The 21979-nt window shown below is 37.8% G+C and overlaps 1 protein-coding gene across 2 annotated transcripts; it reads right to left on the bottom strand.

The window, feature by feature from the left end:
- Positions 1-1408: 1408 nt before the first annotated feature.
- Positions 1409-21466, bottom strand: LOC105221474 (paired box pox-neuro protein). 2 transcript variants are annotated; one of them, XM_054234733.1, is made up of 5 exons: positions 20993-21466; positions 11303-12038; positions 7309-7449; positions 6366-6445; positions 1409-2957 (listed from the first exon to the last, which is right to left on the bottom strand). In XM_054234733.1, exons 2-5 carry the CDS (start codon positions 11313-11315, stop codon positions 1632-1634), a joined length of 1560 nt encoding a protein of 519 aa, XP_054090708.1. In that variant the 5' UTR covers positions 11316-12038; positions 20993-21466; the 3' UTR covers positions 1409-1631. The 2 variants fall into 2 exon arrangements, with proteins under 2 accessions (XP_054090708.1, XP_011196807.2); XM_011198505.3 differs by lacking the exon at positions 20993-21466 and having other exon boundaries at positions 11303-12259.
- Between the last annotated feature and the right edge of the window lie 513 nt (positions 21467-21979).

The raw sequence follows: 21979 nt of genomic DNA on the forward strand, positions 1-21979 counted from the left end.
TGAATTTAGCTTTATTATAAATAATAGAGTTTGTCATTACGTTTTGAAAGATATTTAGGGCAAAATTTAATTTCGACCACTTTTCAACACTTGGGACCTGTTCATTATGAAATAACAAACCAAACTGAGTATAAATCAAATAACAGCTCTCAAAAAGACCAATTTCCAAAGAAAATTATTTCTTTTCGAGGCATTGGTATTAAGGTTGTTTAACCCATATTCCGATTTTAATACTGATATGAATGCTCACGATAATAGCAGAAAATATATAAATGGAGTCGTATGTTCAACGAGTCTAGTACTCTTGATTGGATCGAATCGTCAAGAATCATTGAAGAAGGAGGAAAGCATGGAAACGGAACCAAAAATGTATTTATGAATAATTCAATGAACCGGGACTAATTGGCATACTTAAACCTTCTCTTTATGGACGAGAGATTTTATTGAGGTGAAAAACCAAAGTGAGGTTATTGGGATCGTAAGATTTCTTTAAGAATATCTTTCAAGCAACATGACTCAGGTCGCTTTCCACCGAGTCTTTCCAATGGAGTGGAGGTCTGCCTCTTTCTCTGCTTCCAACACTGGGTACTGCAAAGAACACTTCCAAAGCTGGAGTGCTTTCGTCCATTCGAACAACATGGCCTAGCCAGCGTAGCTGTTGTCGCTAAACTATGTCTTTACCGTCGTATAACTCGTTCCAACGTCTGAAGTATTCGCCGTTGCCAATGTTCAGAGGACCATAAATCTTTCGCAAAACTTTTCTCTCGAACACTCCTAGCGCCGTCTCATCGGATGTTGACATCGTCCGCGATCAGAACCATAAAGCAGGACTAGAATGATGAGGGACTTCTATTGTTTATATTTTGTTCATCGAGAGAGGACTTCACTTTTCAAATGCCTACTCCTGTTGGCAAGAGTAATTCTACGTAGGATTTCGAAGCACACATTGCTGATGTGTTGATGCAGGTTCTAAGATATAGAAATTTTCTACAACTTCAAAGTTATGACTGTCAACAGTGACGTGCGAGCCAAGACGCGAATGCGTTGACTATTTGTTTGAAAATAGGAGATATTTCGTCTTGTCCTCATTCTTAGAAATATTATCCTTGTATATCCTTCTTGTTCTCCAAAATAAAGAATTCTTCCTATATACGCAGATTACTGCTTGCAGAGGCTGAAGGCTTTAATTCTTGCTAATTCCGGCTTAAAAAAACCAAACGTTGTTGGAGATGACATTATCCACATAAATTCTCGAAATTGTAATCATCCGTAATATTAGCTTTCAAAAATGCCTTTCGAATTCCATACCTTACCTTTTAATTAATCAAACAAAAAAATTTACCAAACCAAGAAAAATTACAAAATGTTTTTCTTTTTTATTTTATTTTTAAATTAAGTTTAATTGGGAATCCATTCACAAAAATTAAGCATTTAACTACACAGCTACTTATACCATATAGCGCTCTTTCATTTCAATACTATCTTTAAGATACACAATTGAGTTCATTTACACATTTAATTTAAACATAATTTGTCTTTGATTTAATTACAATTATTACATCAATAAATACTTCGAATATACTCCTTCTCTCACTAACACCTTACTAGTTCGTCTCTCTGAACTAGTTCAATTAATTCACAACCTCTACATTATCATTGCAGTCGTCAGCGGCCAGCGGTTCGGTCTTTTGACTGCGCGTCTCATCACAGCTGTCATCATAGCAGCTGCTGCGGCTACTGGCGCTCGAGCTGACGCTGCTGTCACTGGATTCGTCCTCCTTGCGTGGACTGCCATCACCGCCTTGCAGACGCATGCGCTTCTCCGGCTTTTTCAACAGTTCCTCAATGGAGTAAGGATTGCGCTTGCGACAGTTGGTTACGTTGCCTTGCGCCGACTCACGGCCGCTTAGGGAGCCTGCGGTGGGTGCAGCGTTCAGTGAGGTCGCTGGCGAAGACTTTCCAGAATCACAGTCACTAACCGCATCGCTGGCACTGTGCGTTACCAAGTCGATGCTGAGCGTGCTGCCTATACCGCTGCTGCTGCTGCCACTGCCACCGGCGTGGAAATACGCCGGACACTGAGCTTGAGCGTATGGTAGAAATTGGGTGGCAGCCTGTGCATGCTGCGTGGAGTAGTAGAGTAGCGAGGGATGCCACAGCCAGTGCTTGTGCAATGCTGTGTAGGTGAGATCCTGTGCGCTGAGTTGACCCGACACCGCCGAGGAAACCGTAGCTGAGAGTTGTGCAAGTGCCGAACTGCTGCTACCAGCGGCACTCAATGCTGCCATATGCGCAGTGGCTGGATGCTTTGGTTCCGGTTTGATGGGCATATCACCGACACTGGCGGTTGCCATTAAGCGCGCCTCCTGCGTTGCTGCGCTGACATTTCCTCTAGCATTCTCGTTGGCCGCTACCGCTGCAGCGGCAGCAGCAGCAGCTGCGGCGGAGTTATAACGGAATTGTGCAGGCAAACTGAGCGGATGCGGTGCAGCAACATGCGGATGAGCGCTGGTGCCGGCGAGATGCGAAGAGGGATGTGCATGGTGAGCTGCGCGCAAAGGTGGTAACGCTGAGCGATGTACTAAAGTGGCTGTGGGAACTCTAGCGCCGTCGGCTGAGGGTGGACAGCCCGGCGCATTACTACTGCCAGCAGCGGCAGCGGCGGCCGCGGCGGCAGCGCTATTCGCATAGAGATGAGCTTGCGTTGAATAGGCAACCGTTGACATTTGCTGTGCGGCAGCAGCAGCAGCGGCGGCATTTTGCTGACTCGATGTCATCTCATCGGTCCACAGACCGCTATTGCGCAATATTCTGTTGATGGAACTGATGGAGGGCACCGAAGAGGGATCACAAATGCGTTGTTGCTGCAATTGCTCGCGTATCTCCCAAGCAAACATGCCGCTGTTCTCCTCCTTCAAGCGTATGATTTTCTTGACCACGGTGGGCGTGGCTACTTGCTGCAAAGAAAAGAGAGAATACAGTGTTATTTAAAGCTTGCAATGAATTACATATGGAATATATCTGGTATGTGTTGCATGCCACAAAAATATCTTATTAAATACCGTGAAATTAAATTGTGTTTGCAACACATGCAATACACTTGGTTGTGGTGCAACACGCAAAACTCATACCAAGAGGCTTCGAATGCACTTTGAAGTCAACCGCCAGCACAGGATTTCCGCCATGGCAGCGCAACAATAGTCAAGTGCTGCGCAGCCACGCCTCAAACGAGTTTGTGACGAATAACGGCGGAAATGCGCAAATATTTGCAAATCAGCACTCTCATTCGCACACCTGAAATATGCCCCAAATATGTATGCACATATGTAGTTCAAATATGCAAAACTGCTTCATAAGTATTGCTTCGACACCGCAGTAAGCGTCTTGGCTTGTCCCTTACGTGTCACAGGACAATTCATTAAAAATTCATAAATCGGCAGTTAACACAGTGGATCTACGCCCACAGCACGAAACCACAAGCGCCCCAGTCCAATTTTAGCTATCTCCACTGCCAGCACCCTTCAACACAAACTTTGCTAGTGCGCTTTCCCTTCACCTCAATAACAGTCATTGCTGTTCGCTTCGTTGGCGATGTTTATCAGCGCCTGAACACGCTAGTCTAGCGCCCCTTTATAGTTTATTATTATGCACGTGCTCACCCTCATAGTCCTCTTGTATTATGACCTAACATAATGCAACAACAACAAGAATGAACAAAAGCTGCAATCAACATTCAATTGAGGTGTTAAACGCGCACTTTGTCCGTCTATTGTTGTCGACGCCCTGTCGAGAGGGGTGGGTGGTATGCACTGTCGCTGCAAAGCAAATAAGAAATCAGCTAGTAAATAAGGTGAGCGCTGATTTCACCAGCGATTCCTCTAATAAACCATATTATAAACAAATATGTTAATGTTGTGGTCTATAACAAAAAAAAAAAAGTTTACCAAAACCTTGTCTTTATTGAATTGTAATTGCTTTGCGTGAATCCCTGTTGTATTCTGGAGTAATCGTGGAATTCTGGAAATTATATTCGTTGCGCTATTAATTAGGGTTGCTTGGGCGCTATGATTGATGGTGCCAGCGAAGTGTTCATATTACACATATGGTTTGTATAGTATGTACTCATGGTGTGAAAGTTTTGGTATATTTTTATTTTGGTAGACATTTTTCCTACATTGTTCTATTATTCCTTAATAGTTTAAGTTCCTAAAAAAAACTTTACGGTATATTTTTCATTAAATTACTCTTTGATTACTCAAATTACTCAAATATCTATTTAAACTCCGAAAAGAAGTGACAAATCAAAAGTAGCGTATCAAGCGACGTAATCCCTTCAGTCAAGGGTGGTACCATCCTTGAATCAAATTTCATATTCGGCAACCTATATAAACAAATTCATCCAAATTTCGTATATAGGTTGGGTTAGATTATAGGCGTGATCTTTGCGACAGAGCCACAAGAGATCCCACTTGGACAGATAAATTCGTCAGTCCTTTATGATACCGCAAACGTCTAGAGTTGGATTTGCGTCGTTTTCAAATTAGTTGAGGCGATTAATATGTGTTCGGGGCCAATACACCTGGTTCGCCGAAATTCGTACTACCGAGATGTTTCAGCTTCAGGCTAACTATTGCTTTATAGTGAAGGAGAAAGAAATCCCACCTTCTTCCTTGTAACATTGGCAATATGCATTCGACTGGTTGTTAATTTCTTTGCCCAATATATAGTATATTTCAGTTTTCAAAATATGTTCCAAACCTTTCAATATCTGTTTTCGATTCGCCATTTCACTGCTTGCTAGCTTGCTGAAAAAGCTCGCGCCTTTTTTATTAAAAAGTTCACATGGCAAAGCAACAACTAAGCTAAACAGTTGAATCTTCATTATTTAGATAGTAGTAGTACTTTGGACCAGTTTTACCTGAAATTTTTATAAAAAAAGTAAGGCTTGGAAGCTGCTCGAAACTAAGGGATCAACAAAATGTCAGAAAACATGTTATTGAAGTGGTAATAAAATCACCATATTTAGTTTTACAGATTTTAGACTAATTTTACTATTGTGAATGACAATTATTTGTAATATTCACAGAATTAACACTTGATTGAAACATTTGTAGATATATAATAAAAAAATATTTTTTCTAGGCTTGAAATTAGAAAAAAAAATTAAATATTCTCTTTTTATACCAATTTAAACCTGTGTACTTGGTTATCTCCGGTAATTCATGTGCGCTTATGATATGGATATTTGCTTGCACACATGTAAGTATGTAGTAAACAAATTTCGGAAAAAAATCCGTGAATTACCTCATCACAGTACATAATCTGCTAATAAAGCACGGCGGCATAGCGGCACAGTTGCGCAACAAACGCTTGTTGGACAAATTCATGGACGGGAACATGGACATTAGAAAACATTGTCGTCACCACACACAAGTCGCGGTTGCACCTATTCCCATCGGTAATTGCGGTGGCTTACGGTGGAATTTGGCGTTGCCAAGTACACATAATTATTAGCTTATCACAGCGTTGTCAGATTACAGCTAGCAAAACAGTAGCTAATAGCTAAATGCGCGATGACACGATCGTAAATGGTGCGTTTCGTGGAGATTACGCTTGTCATAATTTACACACTTCCACAAACCGGTATGTATGCGCCGCTGTCTGTGTACTTGTGCATGTATGTGTTTGTTGTTGTTGTTAGTCGTTTGCACCAAACCAGCGCACTTGAGCCGCGGGCGTGCGAACTGAAACGCTCAAGTGCAGCTGGTGAACAGGATTCGCCTGCTAATTGCGGCGCGTTATCGCGTTTAATAAACGAGATTGATTTGTAACAGTTATTGAGTACATAAAACAACAAGAACAACCAAGCGCCCCGCTTGCCTGTTGGTGGTTGCCGTGTTCGTGCGTTTGCGCTCGTCGATTTGCGGTTGTGACGCGAGCAGTTGGCACTTGAGGGCGCAGCGCGTAGGATCTCCGCGTTTTATTGCGGCCAATAAATGTTTGATATATTGTATTATGTGTGTTAGCATGTCATGTCAAAACGTACAAATGTAAATAAATATAAACTACTTTGCGCATTAACTTGGCCGTGGAGTGATTTGTAAGCGTTGTCTGTGTTGACTGTGTCGTCGCACAGCCCACAACAACATCAACAGCGCTCGACAGGCGGCCATTAAAATTTCGAATCAATATTTGTATTTGTGGGCTAATGAAAGTACAGGTGGGTCACAGACACCCACACATATACATGTATATATTTATATGTACGTCAGCAATCTGACAAAATGCTCTTTGCTTTCCAATTGATAACGGTACTAACTAAAATTTTATGTTTTTTCAAATTTTTTCATAGATTTTGTGCTTACCTTGGTCTTGCTGCCGCCAATCGATCCCGGTCGTATAGAACCAGTTTCATAGAAGCGCGTTAATATCTTGGAAACGCAACCTGACAAATAGAAAGAACCAAAATGAAAATTGTGAATTAACAATTAATACAAAGAGTCAAAATTATTAAGCTACAGCAAGAATAATATAGTAAACTTATATATATAGTTAGATTTGGGAGAAGTACATCTGCCATGGTGTCTAAGCGGATCACTCAAATCGGATCCAATTTTCTCACCATTCAATATTTTGCATTCCATAATTGTTGCCATCAGAGGAAACAAAAGGCCTACCCTGTCTCGACTCGATCTAATCCGATACGAGATATACATATACGAGTATATAGCTAGTGGTTCAAACTAAACTATTTTCCTTGATCTCTAACACTTGAAAACATTGACCGATTTAGTCGATTGGCAGTCATCAGCTCAGTTTCATATAGGCATATTAAAAATGGATTTCCGAAGAGTTCTTGTTTCACTTGTGTCACATTTTCAACATTTACGAAGGGAACTATAAGCACGTGAAAGTACTTAACTAACTAACGGGTGTTTTTATCAAGTCGAAAGCATAGTCTCATAATAAAGAGACTTACTCCGGAACAACATTTCTTGGTGACAACCGGTCTCAATCGCTGCACAAAGTGGTCGAAAATTGGCCCTGCCCGCTGTATTTATTCGAACCGGCAAGGCAGAGGTCACTTGGCGGAAATCTTTTTTAAAATATAATGACAAGCCCTTATCTCTATAATAGATCTAGAGATTCGTTTAACATTAAATTATATGCGTTTCATTTCTTCTTGAGAACCATACGCCTAAAATATGTGCTGTGAGTAAAACCACTGTCTGAACTCTTACTATACCTCAGCTGGGCTTCTATTTTTTAATGAATATAAGTACGAGTTTAATTATATAGATAACTCACCATGTGAGACCAATAATTGTCGTGATATATCGCAAGGTCGTACACCGCATAGAGCCAACTCGACAATGCGACGGCGCACACAGTCGGGCAAGGGTCGGCCATTGACGAAAACGCCGCCCAGTTGATTAACGCCAGCTTGTCCTGCAGAGAAACGAAAACATTAATATTATTAGATCTATATATCTATAGAAAGATCTACAAATAATATCCTGTGATCTATTTAGGAATCTCTATTTTAAATCTTCATCTACAATTCATAGATTTTGGTCTAGTAAAGGTTACTCTTTGTGATTTGTTTGCAAGATGTTTTTTAAAAATAATTATATCTTTTTTAACTTCAGACTCTGAATAATGTTTTTAAAAACAAAAGGTTCCATCCTAAGTAAGCTAATATTTTTTTATATGGGAAATATTTTTTTTTATTTCATTTCACCTACTTATTGGCTATTATTCGAAAAAAAATAAATAAAAAAAGTAGTTTCATGTTTTTTCGAATTCCTCGATTTTAACACCTGGACTATTATGACCAAAATAAATCGGTCTTCCAAAAAAGTATTATTTTGAAAACATTGGTTCCAATTTGCATAAACATGTTTATGTAGTTTTTGTTTTTGTGTTTTTTGGTTTTTTTTTTTGGTACTAGCACATTGTGACGGTGCTGAAAGCGGTAATTGATTATGGGTAATTTCTCAAAAATTAGCGGCGCTGGTGTTGTTGCGTTGTGGTAGCGAGCGCACGTCAGCGATAAGCCAATTTTTTCATGGCAGATTTAGAAAGAGATTGTGCGCGCGATAAGCAGCAGGCGAAGCAGACGAGACAAGCCACAAGCATATGTAGTGTATAACATATACTTTTACAAAAGAACGAGCAAATAAATTAGACGGCCAACAAAGCACTAGACGAGCGCATAATAGAGTTGTCTAAATGCAAACTAATTTTTAAAATGATAGCGACTGATTTCCCAACTGATAAAATCATTAATGATGTTGTCGCCAATACAACAAAACGTTGCTTTGTTGCAAGCGTATTGTTTTGTTATTGTTGGTTACTTTTGTTGTTGTTGTAACAGGTGCCGCCCGCTGCTTTGGCTGTCGGGCTATAATCATGTTTATCTTATTATTAAAAACCGCTATTTAAACAAATTTATATTATGTTAATAGTTTCAAATGTGTCGCGATAAAGATCTGGCATGTCAACCATAGAGGCCGCCGCGGTTGGTGGCTACGGTTTGTGACACAGCAGTAGTGGGTCCACAGCATTCGTGGTGACTTAAAAGAGTTGAGATAGCACGTTAATTGCGCTTAATTGCAGACGATTCACGACTCGTGTCATATGTCATGTCAAGCTTATCAGCTAGTTATCAACACTTTACTGCTGCCGCTTTCGAGATTATAAGTTGGGGAAATATTAGTAATGAATTATGAGTGGCTTGGGCTTTAAAGCTGATTTCATGTATTTACAGCTGTGAGATTGATTTTAATAGCTTAAAGTAGGAAATTGTGCTAAGAAAAAATGCATGAAATATTTCGAATATCGAATTTCGAATTCCAGCCCATAGCTAATAAACTGTAAATTTTTCATTGTTGCTTCTAAAGAAAATGTAATCCATCAGAGGTCTCTCTTTCTTTGTTTTTGTAAGACTATGGACTACTGCAGTCCACGACAAAATAGTCACTCTGAGAAATGTTCACCAATTTTTCAATACCGTTTTACGATGGCTGATCCCAAACTGAACCCCTAGGCGAATTCGTTTATATTTACAACTGCGCCACTACGGACTCAACGCAAAAGCATTCAAACCCATTAACTGTAGATACAGAAGCGTTGCAAAAACCCCTTTCCACCCCCCAATGAGTAGCGTACTGCAGGGTAAAGCAATTTATGCATGAACATTTGTAACAGCGCTGAGGTGAATGCACAAAAGGCAGTACAAAAGTGACTCAGACCCCTCTGAGTCTCGAGCGCCGGTCCGAGCGGAGTGTCCGCTTGGTGTGAAGTTACTTAAATGCTTCCTGTCGGTATTTAAACTTTTTATGGTAGTTTTGCACTTTTCAATTTCAACTTTTTTTTTTGTATGGCTTATATACTTAGCCTTTAACTCCGATGTTTGCACCATAATATGCGTTATGTTTTTGGAGCATCTTGCTTGTTGTTGTATCGTAAAAATTTTGCGCTCGAGCTATTTTTTAAGGCTTCGCACCGCTCTGTATTGCTCACTAAATGGAAAGAGACGCGCACTTGTGATCGTTAAATAAAAAACAACAACATTCAACAACACTCAGCAAATTTTGTTGTTATTGTTTTTGTCAGTGTATGAGCACCTTGCGAAGTTAAGAAAAAACTGTACATTGGACTTTATATACATATACATGTATGCTTAGTGAGAATGCTCTTCACTCACGACGTCTGCTGCCCCGTCATACATCAACAACCATATCAATAACAATAACAACAACACGAAGCAGGATACAATACTCATAAAGCCAGTTAAAACAACAACAACAACACTGTGCGGCGCGTAATGACACGAGAAGAATGCGCTTCGCATCAATAAAACTAATAACCGTGAAAGCAAATTTAAAGGGGGATTTCCATTGCGTTTTTGCATTTCGCGTCTCCACTTTGATCTTTGAGCAGCAAAAAAAAAAAAGAAACAAAAAAAAAATTGAAAAAATATAAAAAAAAAAAAATTCAGAAAACCTATTCGAACTCAAAATAAAATATAAATCATGAAAAGACAAGCTTGAAATCTAATATATAACACCAACATTAAATGGCTGTCTTTATAACTTTTCCAGCGAAACTTTTATATACTCCATCACGCAAACACGATCGATCGATCAATCAATTGCAGCCTCAACGCTAGTCCTTATTACGGGTCACAGTAACTCAATTCTTCCCGAAAGTGATAACAAACAAATTAGAAGCGTGTAAGCTGCTTGAAACAATCAACAAAAAAAAAAAAACGACGATGGTGGCCTCAGGCGACTCAACGCGCTTGTGTTGAAAGTTGGACAAAGTAGCTCTTTATATATATATTATATATGTATATACACAGATAAACAAACAGAAAAAACCTCAAATGAAGAGAAAGAGAAAGACTTTGCATGCTTAATTTTTAATTTAGTCGATTTTAATTATCACTAAATCAAGCAGAAAACGGCGCAAGTTTCAAATTTCAATACTAATTTTGTGCGCCTCACAAATTTAAATCACCACAGCGCAGCCAGTAACAGGAAAATACACACACACTCACACATCGAACAACAACAACAACGATTGATGGCATTAAATAGTACAACACGTTTTGTATTTCATGCTTGTTGGTGTTGTTGTAAGACAACTGTATGTATGTTTGTTGTTGGTATATATCTCTTTCCGTACTAAATAGATTAATGAAGCCACAAAGTCAGTGAGCAGCGCCCGTTGACGGCTGGCAGCTGGCAATTATCGCGTTGACTACTACTACTACTTCATCGTCGACAACGATGCGTAGCAAATGAAAGAGTTAAGACACAAACTTGTTGTGCCGAAATCTACTCAACAAGTATTTAGTATAACCAATCACTTCATTTGTGATAATGCGATTTTGCATGGTGAATTATGTTTACAAAATTTCGGTATTATTTTATGGCTTCTAATTGAAATTTAAATGAATTTGTTTAAATTTTAATTGAATCGCTGAGATCGCCGCTTGGGCTAATTGGATTTGACGTTTCGGAAGCGAGTAGCTTCAGAGAAGGCGTGAGTGATATGAAGGAGGTCGTTATTTTTGTTAGATAACGCTTGGATTGAAGCGAATATAGTAGTTTAAAAAAGGTGGTTTGTACTAAAAAAAGTGGCAACACAAATTTTTTTAAATGCTATGCATTTGATTTTGACTTACAATATATTTTCCTAAACATCATGTTTCCTTAAAATTTTTGAATTCATAAAGGGTGCCTCATTCTGGTTTCACTTAAATTATTTTAATTTCTAGGAATCCCTAACTCACCTGTATGTGGCATATTTCGCGTATTTATGCCCAACGGTATTTCGGTCCAGCGACTAATGTTTCTGCCGCCGCTTGCACCCACACCAACAGCACTAACAGCTGCGGCACCTCCAGCACCACCACCGCCGCGTCCGCGTCTCTGCACGGCTGCTTGCGTCAATGCGTCGTCGGTGCAGCTGATTGACAGCAGCGTGTCCAGCGTTCGTATAATCACTCACTTACTCACAAAAAAACACTAACAACAACAGCGTTGTCGGGCTACTTCTATTTCGGGCAAGCGGTTACACTTTTAATGGCCGCTTATCACTAAGCTTTAATCACTCGCGTAATAAAATTAGAGTTGAACTATTTTCTTCTTCTTCTTCTTGTTTCACTATTTTTTGTTTTATTGTTCGTTTTGTAAAATTCTTAACGTTTATTACAGTTGTGGCGTCGTCGTCGTCGTCGCTGAGATTTATTTACACGCACGCAGCTCTACTGTGGAGCGTTGAAAAAGTGTGCGGCGCAGCGTTCGAGCGTCTAATGTAGCACTGGAAAGTCGTTAGTTTATCAGTTAATTTGCAGGCCTTCGAGTTACTCGCGCACGCTGGTGTTTGTTTTGTTTCGCTCACTGCTTTGGGCGTTTTTCTGTTTTTGTCTCGGGGCAAGTGTCTCCAGAATCCGACGCGCAATCGCTCGCTTCACTCTAATATTGCAGTTAACACTTTTTACGCGTTCCACGAAATCATTTAATGTGCTGTAATTGGAAATTAGTGCGTTAGTTAGGCATTTTCTAGATTACATCCATGATATTACATACATATGTATATGTATATGTGTGTGATTTTTTGTTGCGCAACAGTGTGTAGTAGTGTAGTTGCTTTTACAAACGCTTTACTTCTACTGTTTTTTGGAAAATTTTCTTATAAAGTTTGTATCAGCTGATTAGTCATGGATATGCGTACTTAGTGCCATTAGCAGCATTTTGGACCCGCCCGTTTGTCGCCAAGCAAATGCATTTTTTTACTGCATCTCAGTAGCTCATTTATGACTCATTAGTTTAAATTGTCAGCTAAGACCTTCTAAATTTGCTTTAAGCTTTACTGAAGTCTTACAATTTGATATTTGCTATCTTATGGCCGCAATTCAAATAAATATACTTAAATTAGTACTATATTTAGTTATATTGGCTTGGCTTTTATTCGATGACATCGACAAACGGTTTTAGTTTCCTATCCAGATTATTGGTTCAGATATGTTTCTTGTTTCATAAGAATATAGTATATATGCAATTGATATTTTTAAACTATCTAATACTTGAAGTTCTACTATACCATCAATTAGTAATTTCCATAATACATAAGTAAGAGAATTGTGTTTAAAAACTCCCTATCCGATAGATTTCTTCTTTTGATAAATATAAATCTGCTAGAGTACAATTTCAAACTACACTCTCTCTTTTAGCGGTTATAACCGCAGAGATCCTCCAAGGTTGCTCATTTTAATCAAGCATATTTAGTACTCAAAATCTTCGAGAGAAATCTTAAACATTGTTCTAGTTGTAGTGTCAAAAAATATTCCTTAAATGATTCTAAACAATGCTGTCGAGTTGACTGACCTTAATCGGATAAATATCTGGGTCGGTTCCGGTTATGTGGAACCGACTATCGTGGGAACTGTATCTTAGAAAGAAGTTCAATAGCAATAGAGGTTAACAAGTACAATGTAAATAATAAAAATAAAAGAATAAGTAAATCTTAGAAGTTATTTGAGCTGTGATGAATACATCATTAAACAAGAAAAAACGTTAACTTCGGCTGTACCGAAGCTAATATACCCTTCACAGGTGCATTTCTTTGTAAAATTTCGTGAAGATACTACGTCAAATGCGAAAGATTAAATTATTTCAATGAGCAATAACTCACACCAAATTTCTTGAAGATATGTAGTAAAATGCGGAAGTTTTCCACACAAGCCCTTGATTCCGATCGTTCAGTTTGTATGGCAGCTATATGATATAGTAGTCCGATATCGGCAGTTCCGACAAATGAGCAGCTTCTTGAAAAGAAAATAACACCTGCAAAATTTCAAAACGATATCTTAAAAACTGAAGGACTAGTTCGTATATATACAGACGGACAGACAGACGGACATGGCTAAATCGACTCAGTTCAACATACTGATCATTTACATATATACTTTATAGGGCCTTCGACGCTTCCCACATCTAGATCTACCGCTAGTAATAGAAATTATTATGGAACTTTGCTACATAGGCATATTTCAGCGAAGTTATGTGCATGTGCTGAAGAGATTTGGTCACTTCAACAATGTCAGCCTGGAAATCCAACGCAGAATCACTCTTGCCAACAGGTGCTACTATGGACTAAGTAGGAGTTTTCGAGAGAAAGGTTTTGCGGAAGATTTATGGTCCCTTAAACATTGGCAACGGCGAATACCGCAGAGGATGGAACGATTAGCTGTATGTGGTATTCGACGACATAGACATAGTCCAGCGAATAAAAAGACAGCGGCTACGCTGGCTAGGTCATGTTGTTCGAATGGATGAAAGTGCTCCAACTCTGAAAGTATTCGATGCAGTAGCCGCTGGCGGAAGCCGAGGAAGAGATATGTGGCACGCTGTTTTGGACTCGGCTATAACTGCGTAAGCGGCGTCTACGCCAGTCAAGAAGAAGAAGAAGGTTAAATGTGGTTTCTTCAAAAGACAAATTTTAAAAAATCACCGAAGAAATGTTAGATACTCTAAACAATCGCCAAACAGAGAGTAGTTTAACCCAACTATAAGGAAATAAGGAATATATTGAGAAACATCCAAAACACTAATGGTCAAATTAAGAGTTTAACTCATTGTTCCAACTAAATTATTATGGACTTTGACTAATTTCTCGTGAACTGGTCATGCAATCAACACGAACATTGTGCGAAGCGGCTTCGAAAGCGCTATGGCGGTCCGACGAAAGTTAATTGATTTGTCATTTCGTGAAGCATATTAAGATACAGTATCTACAAACATATACATATGTAAATGCATAAATATAATATATGTATGTATGTATGTATGTATGTATGTATGTTTGTATCTGGGCATATTGATGAAGGTTCACAGTTGGTGCCACAGCTTAGCAGCAATTTGGGGTCAACTTAAACCAAAATAAAAACCAAACCAAGCAGCAGGTACACTTACATATACAACTGAAGACTCAAATTTAGTTTTTGTGTTTGCTGTTGTTGCTGTTGGCTTTGATATGGTTAAATGTGTGCTTTTATGAATGAATAATCCAAATGCGTATAATTGTGTATAATTTCATTCCATTTTACTGTGCTTTGCTTTGGTGCGTTTCATACTCCACGCTCCGACGCGACTCAAACGCACCGACGCTTTAGCTTCGCTTATTACCGTAACGAAGCTACTGGCGAGCATAGCGCCTTCTCCGCACACACAGAAAAAGCCACAGCGGTCCTTGCCTATATGCACATGATAACAACAAACAAATTAACTGCTTAATCATAATATTTTAGATTAAAAGTTATTTTTTAACTGCGCAGCACTTGGGAAGCGGCTATTTAACAGCGCTGGAATTGTAAGTAGCTAAACAACAACAACAAGAGTTTAAGTAGCAGACAATATGTTTATTATTTCGGTTCACATGCGTTGCTGGCGGTGGCTGTAAATGGTGGCCAGTGAAGAGACGACTTGTTTTGTTTGTGACCGCAGCGCTTCTAGTGGTAAAAAAAGGTGACGACCTTATGGATTTATGTGCGTGCGAATGTGTCTGATTTTGCCCTAGTCTTTGTGGCTATTTCAATAATTCATTTCTTACTTTGCGTGCATTTAAATACCGAATCAATCGAATATTCGTAGATGCCTCAGCAAAAAACAAGTCCAACTTAATACATTATTCAAACCGGCAATTAACTCACTGAGTGATGCTGGAAATTAATTATAGACTTTCAATGGGTGTTATGATCTTCTTCGACAGTTGCTGTATGATTTTTGATACTTTTTTGTCTTTTTTTTTGCGATTACTCATGAATTGCAAATGCATTTCAAGGAGTCAGTGTTGTATTTGCAACATTTGTATGTTGTTGTATGTTGTTGTATGTAACTGTATGTTTGTTGTTAATAAAAATTTTAATTAATAATGGAATTAGGTAGACGTCAGCTTGAATGATGTCTAATTATTTTCTTGAATTTTTGGTTGTGAATTTATTCGGTGAGTGCTCACATGAAGACTAATTTACAGATGCCGAAAATATTTCTGATTTTATTAATATTTCTTTTAAATTTACAACAAGAAACCTAGCTTAGATTTCTGTTTAAATATTAGAATATCTTACATGATGACTATCGCTGTGTGATCTCAAATAAATGTCAGCAGAGAGAAAGTCTGATCAAAACTTGGCATAGTAAAATTTCTGAATTTTATAAAATCTGCTTTTTTGATGCCTGTCACAATGTTGAAACTAGTTCTAGTAGAATTCATAAAATGATCGTTCCTACTTAAGACTTGTGGGATCCTCCAAACCTCAGAAAACATAAATCATCACTGTATCAAACTGAGGAACAGTTCCATCTTATAGTCTGAGTGTCTTTAGTAGTTACAAAAATATTTTCAAATCGTTTCCACAAACCTCCCCGGACAATGTCCCAATTAAATACAAATCAGAAACCTCAAAATTTCCATAAATAATATTTGATAAACAAATTTATGCCAAACTTCAAGATTTCACACCAGTATTAGCAATTTTAACACCTTCTTAAGCAGCTAATGTCTCCATTTATGAAAAGAGATTGAGCCTAATCAAGCATATAGATTACCTTATTGCCGCAAACAAACGCCCACATCAAATAAACAAATCTTCGAGAATGAATAAATGGAACAAAGCGACAAAGAGCTGAACATTTTGGAAACTTAGCGGCAACAAAAGCGCCACAGCAGAATTGAACTATAATAATGGAGCGCTCATAAAAGCATAGAAGAAAAATATAAAAAAAGCAACAAAGAAGTTGAAATGACTTGTTGATGACAACAAAACTACAACAAACACGGTAACATTTTCGAAAATTACAATTCAAAGTCATACGATGCTTCTTATACGAACGTTGGAGAAGAGAAAGATGTAGACTGCGGTGGCTGCAGTCTCCACATTGGAAATATTAGCGCTGCTGCCGTAATGCGTCAAAAGATGGTTATTTGCATAAATTAAACGCTGTCGCGTTTATGCGATCAAAGATCGTCGAACGGAACGAAAATGAGCGAAGCAAAGCGATTAGATATCTTATATTTCTTTTCTTTCTGCGAGACGAGGCGCTAATACGGTGGGATCGATGCTCAAGCGATTATGAAGCACGGGCCGTGGGAAAAGTTTCGAAGCGCATGCAAAAGCGACAGGTTGAAGCGGGCGTTCGCGCCGCTACCGTGGCCTCTTTCGGACGTTTCGTTTATAAGTTAGTTGATATTCCGTAATTATTATGAACGTTTTGGTCAATGGTCAATGGCCGAGTTCGGTGTGGACATAAAGCAAATAAATATATAAATAAAGGAAATAAGTATTTTATGCGGTGAATTGCATGTTTGTTGTTATTGTTATTATTTATGTTTGCTGTTAGTTATAGCAAGTGGTTAATTAATTAGTGATTCGCCATTCATAAAATCTCATTATAACGAGTTGGGTTTAGCCCTTCTTTCCATTCAAATTTATCCCAATAAATGTTGCATTGAATTGCAAATGATTTCATTAAATCTGTTGTTCGACAATACAAACAAATCGTATTGCTAACAAAGACAAACAGCAATAATAATAATAATAATGTAGTACATAACAACTAAATTGACAACGTCGATGGCGAACGAATGCTAATTTTGTGCGTTTTATTGAGATTTATGAAATTTCCGGTGGATTAGTTAAAGGGTGTGCACGATGCCTCGAAACTCTGAAACAGTTTGCTGAATAGATAGATGATTTCAGTTTAGACCTTATGCAAGGTTTCAAAACCTTTTGAGGATCTTCTTCTACTTGCTACCCTTTTTCTTTTTGGATTAAGGGGTTTTATGGAATTTTTATTAACTCTCTCTTTGAAGAAACTGAAATTTTTAATAACAAAACACCTTTTTAGAACTATATACAGATTTCATTTCTAGATCTATTCAGAATGTATAATATATTACTCTAGTACTAAAGCCTCAAAATTTTTGAAAATTCATCTATCTAACTGACTTGCTGTTTGAATTGCTTTATACCTCTTTGCTTAACGTTCCATTGTCTTTTAACTATACTCACTCTCTCTAAAAGCTAACTCGAGTTGATAATTAAGTCTTATCAGGGTCATAATTGGCTTAAACTATACTGCTTTCACGAATAATGGCAGCCGCTTCAACGCTCAGTTGGTATTTCCAAGTTCTTGTATTCAAGCTTAGCTTTTCCTGACTTACTTATGCAAGTCTGTTTATTGATTTGTTTTCATTTTGTCTCTCCGTCCATGCGACCGCCACTGGAGAGGAACAACTTAATTTGCGGTTTGTCGCAGCCAATTCATAAAAATGTTTCCGTGATCGTAATTTCATTGCTTTTATGACCCGAAAATCTCTCCAGTGGTTTTCTTTCCTCCATAGGTTCGTAGATTATATATTGTACACTCGCATAATTTATTTTACTGCTGCATATATTTTCATACACTCAGAAAAATTATCTTCCAGGCTTCATTAGACCTTACGACCCAACAAGCTCTTTTCTATGCAGTTGAAAGTGAATTTGACTCACATAACAACTGATTCAATTTAAAAATTAAGGAAAATATATATTTTATAAGAGATTAGCAAATTAAATTTCATGTAAATTTCATTGGTAAAGAGAAGAATTTTAACAAATTAAAACTAGGTGGTATGAAGTTCTTTCAGATTAGGATTGGGTAAAATCTATAATATTTAGTTAAAACTCAGAAGAATGTATTATTTATTATCTACAACCTATAAGGAGTATTTTTCATACAAAACAACAACAAACCTTATTTTTTTCTCTCAGTGTATTTTCCCGCAACATTTCAATAAAGCAAACTCCCTCAATGCAGGACAAAGAGCACTTAGATATACACATTTCAAATGTTTTATGAAAAGCATTTAAAAACATACTTAAGCAATCTAATTATAGACGCCAACAGCCAGAGTCGCCTTTGGCTCCTGATAATGAACTGCTTAGCGCCGAATTAGGATTTAATTTATACGGTTCGGGTTTTTTCATGCCTACTGACAGGCGCTTTAGCACTGTTGGACAGTGGCGGTCAAGCGTTCACTACGAACACACACACATACATACACTGTGAAGCTTTTGCTGCCAAACGAAACAGTTAACACATTTCAGTGGCAGGAAGTGGTGCAAGGACTTGCCTGAGTAGGGGAGCGCAGCGGTGTTGACATTATGCAGGCTTAATGTGCGGTTGTATATGCAACCTATTTGCATATTTTTAAGCGCCGAGCGATTCGCCGACCAAAATGAACGATTGGCTTGCGCCTTTAATTGCCACTGCAGGCGCGTAACCACTGAGCTTCGGCGCTAGTAACTCAAAAAGAAAACTATATACTTATGTAAGCATGTACTTATTATGTTTGGCGAGTGCGCTTACAACATTCCGCACATATTTACACCAACAATGGGGTGCTGCTGCTTTTACAAGACTTTGTTTTTATTTTTATTGTCGTTTTGTGCGATAAGCGATCAAAGTGGCCCATTGTCATTAGCATATTTACCGGCGTTGGGCGTCCAAAATTTCTCAGTTGTCGAAAAATATTTTTCGCCGACATGCAACTAGAAGAGTTGCACGCCATTCAAGTGCGCCTCAACTGCTGTTGAAAGTCTTAATAAGCGTGTGAGTGTGTGGAAGGCTACAACAATAACATTGGCCGCTATGTATAATCTACTACTTGGCAATTTAGTCAATCTGTCAAAGAGTTAAGGTAATCTCGTTAGGTGACCCATTGCGGTTATTGCGTTCGGTAATTTAACGTGTGCACGCAGCGTCAATTGTGTGTGCCGCTTATGAATGCGAACCGATAAGCAAAGCAAATCATAAGGTTTGACAAGCGCGCAATACTTGGTTGCTTTTTTTCACTGCATTCCACAAATTCGTTCAAATATTTAATTTAAGATATTAACATCATTACCGATTATATTCATATATTATATATGTATGTAAGTATAATTTTATACTGTATAATAAATTAACGAGCAGTTGTTTAGATATGCTCTTTAAGTGACCTCTTTTTGTTGCTGTTCTGTTCATAGTACTGTGCAGAATGCGTAGAAAGGGCGGTCATTCTTATTGGATTTCTAATAAATGTTCCGTCAAATCGGTTGCATGCAACCCATTCATGTTCATTTCAATTTATGTTATTTAGATGAAAATATGGATAATAAAGTGATAAATAAATTAATAAATATTTTTATTAGTAAATGAAACCTAACGTTTTTTTTTATAATCAATACATATAGTATAAACGGGATATGGTCGAATAAACTCGAACTATAATGCTCAAACACGGAATGAGGAAAATGTTATATGATCCTCCTCCTACTAAAAACATGTATTCCTTTCAAGCAATTTTTTTATCATGATAACAACCTCAAAGCAACTTTTATATCTATGCTGAACCAAGACCTAATAGTTTCTTCTAATGATCACTGAATTTGAAATTTCAGAAGGATGTTATTTGAACCATGTTACATATATGTGTTTATATAGTATTCCAGACAAAGAAAAAGCTTTTATTTTTCAAATCTTAAAGCTTGGATACTGAATTTTATGCGAGGGCAGGTGAACATTGAACATATCGTGAATTGTTTTTAAATTAATAGATGATTTTAGGTTACATTTTTTATATAAAGTATGTCTAACGTGAAAATTCTTTGGAAATATTTCTTCTAAAGTCAAAAGAAAGAATGGAAATTAAAATATGTATACATTACTCTCATTGCAATTAGATACTACAAATATAAGCTATACATAAATACATACGACATTCTGAGATGGTTTGAAGTTTGAAGATATCTCTATTCATCGGATCAAGCTTAATACCATTTTTTGGGTATTGCAATTTTGATTTAGTATAACCAAATGTATGGACAAAGAATAAATTTAGTTCTCAGAAGTCGGAATAAAAAATTCATATTTTAAAATTGTTAGAATCCAATTTGGAAAACACAAAACTCTCGCACAGACAATTGATTGATTTCAAGGATAAAAGTGCCATAACTAATTATTAAATTTATTATTTTTAACTGATATTATATTTTACAGGCCTGTACATACAGATACATATTTTTTTTGCATTTACTGGACATGAAGTACATTCTGAGTTCAGACTTTCAGCTTTGAATTCCGACGGAATATATGCTATTTCAAATACCTTAATTTGACAATTCCTTTAAAATTGGAATATATCCAAGTTTATGTTGATAATATACTGCTACATTAATATTTCGTAAAGACGAATTCATTAAGGTGGTATTTCCTCATTGACTTTTGGCAGAAAACATTTTTTTAATATATGTGCAAAGAAACAATTTATTCTTCTATTCCAGAGCAAATTTTTTAGCTAATAATCCAATTTTAAATAAATTTTCAGTTTTTTTTTTGTTTTTATAAAAGAGTTTTAAACCGATGTACATACATATGTGTGTGTAATTTTTCCTTACCATTTGAAAGATGCATAAATTTATCCTGATGTTGTATTTAAGGAATTTCGAAGTACTGTAGGTAATTCAGTTTGTAGAATTTCTCAACTTTTTTGTCACCAAAACACAGTTAGTTGCTGTTTTAAATCAATTTGCGAATTATTTTCGACACTATTTATATATGGTGTTTAAGTCAAAACAACACTTCTTTACTTATTCACTTCAATTATCATGTCACTCACAATAGATCTCGTCTCAATAATTTTATAAGCAATTTATATGCTGAGCAAAAATCGTTGTCTCACAAAGGAATCAAACAAGTAAGCAAATAAGCACTGACAATTCGAATTGCATGGAGCAGAAAAACTGTTGCCGTTCCGAAACGCACCCTGTCACTCGACCGTCAAAATATCAACTAATGACTTGGCATCGCTCAATCAGACAAACAGCGCCACCAACCAACCGCACCACAAACAGCCAACAGCTAGCAGCTAACAGCGAAACGTGAAAACAAAACAAAAATCTTCCACGCGCTGTGTCTCGCTTTGCCAGCGCCAGTGTCGGTAACAACAACAAAAGCGCTAACCACTAGCACCAATACAAAGAAGCTATTGCTGTCGTCCATGGAGCCCAAACCACTGTCACCCAACAGCACCGTACAGTAAACACTCAAACACACACGTACAGTCAACAACACCACCGCGAACGTGCATATGTATGAGTGCTAGAGCTGGTGTAACCGCCGACCGTTGCGAATGCCAAGCAACGTAAAATGCCGTAACGCCAAGCGGCAGAAGCACCAAAAGCAACACCACGATCGCTCACAAACACACACAGCAAGGAGGAGGCGTAACAATACCGCAACGAAAAGGCTACGCTCTGAGCAAGTCAAAGCGGCGCGGAGAGCGGCGGCCAACCGGTTCCACCAGTTTGCCTCGCTGCTAGCTGGCATTGCGGAACCGGTTTGCGACCAACCAGCAATGCTCAGACGAATGCGTCCCATCTTCA

Source organism: Zeugodacus cucurbitae, chromosome 6 (assembly GCF_028554725.1).
Source record: "Zeugodacus cucurbitae isolate PBARC_wt_2022May chromosome 6, idZeuCucr1.2, whole genome shotgun sequence".
Taxonomy (NCBI): domain Eukaryota; kingdom Metazoa; phylum Arthropoda; class Insecta; order Diptera; family Tephritidae; genus Zeugodacus; species Zeugodacus cucurbitae.

Coding starts and splice junctions, on each gene's coding strand:
- LOC105221474 (XM_054234733.1), bottom strand. Junction 6,446..7,308: donor ACAATTATTGGTCTCACATG/GTGAGTTATCTA, acceptor TCTATTTGTCAG/GTTGCGTTTCCAAGATATTA. Junction 2,958..6,365: donor TTGGCGGCAGCAAGACCAAG/GTAAGCACAAAA, acceptor TTTTCTTTGCAG/CAAGTAGCCACGCCCACCGT.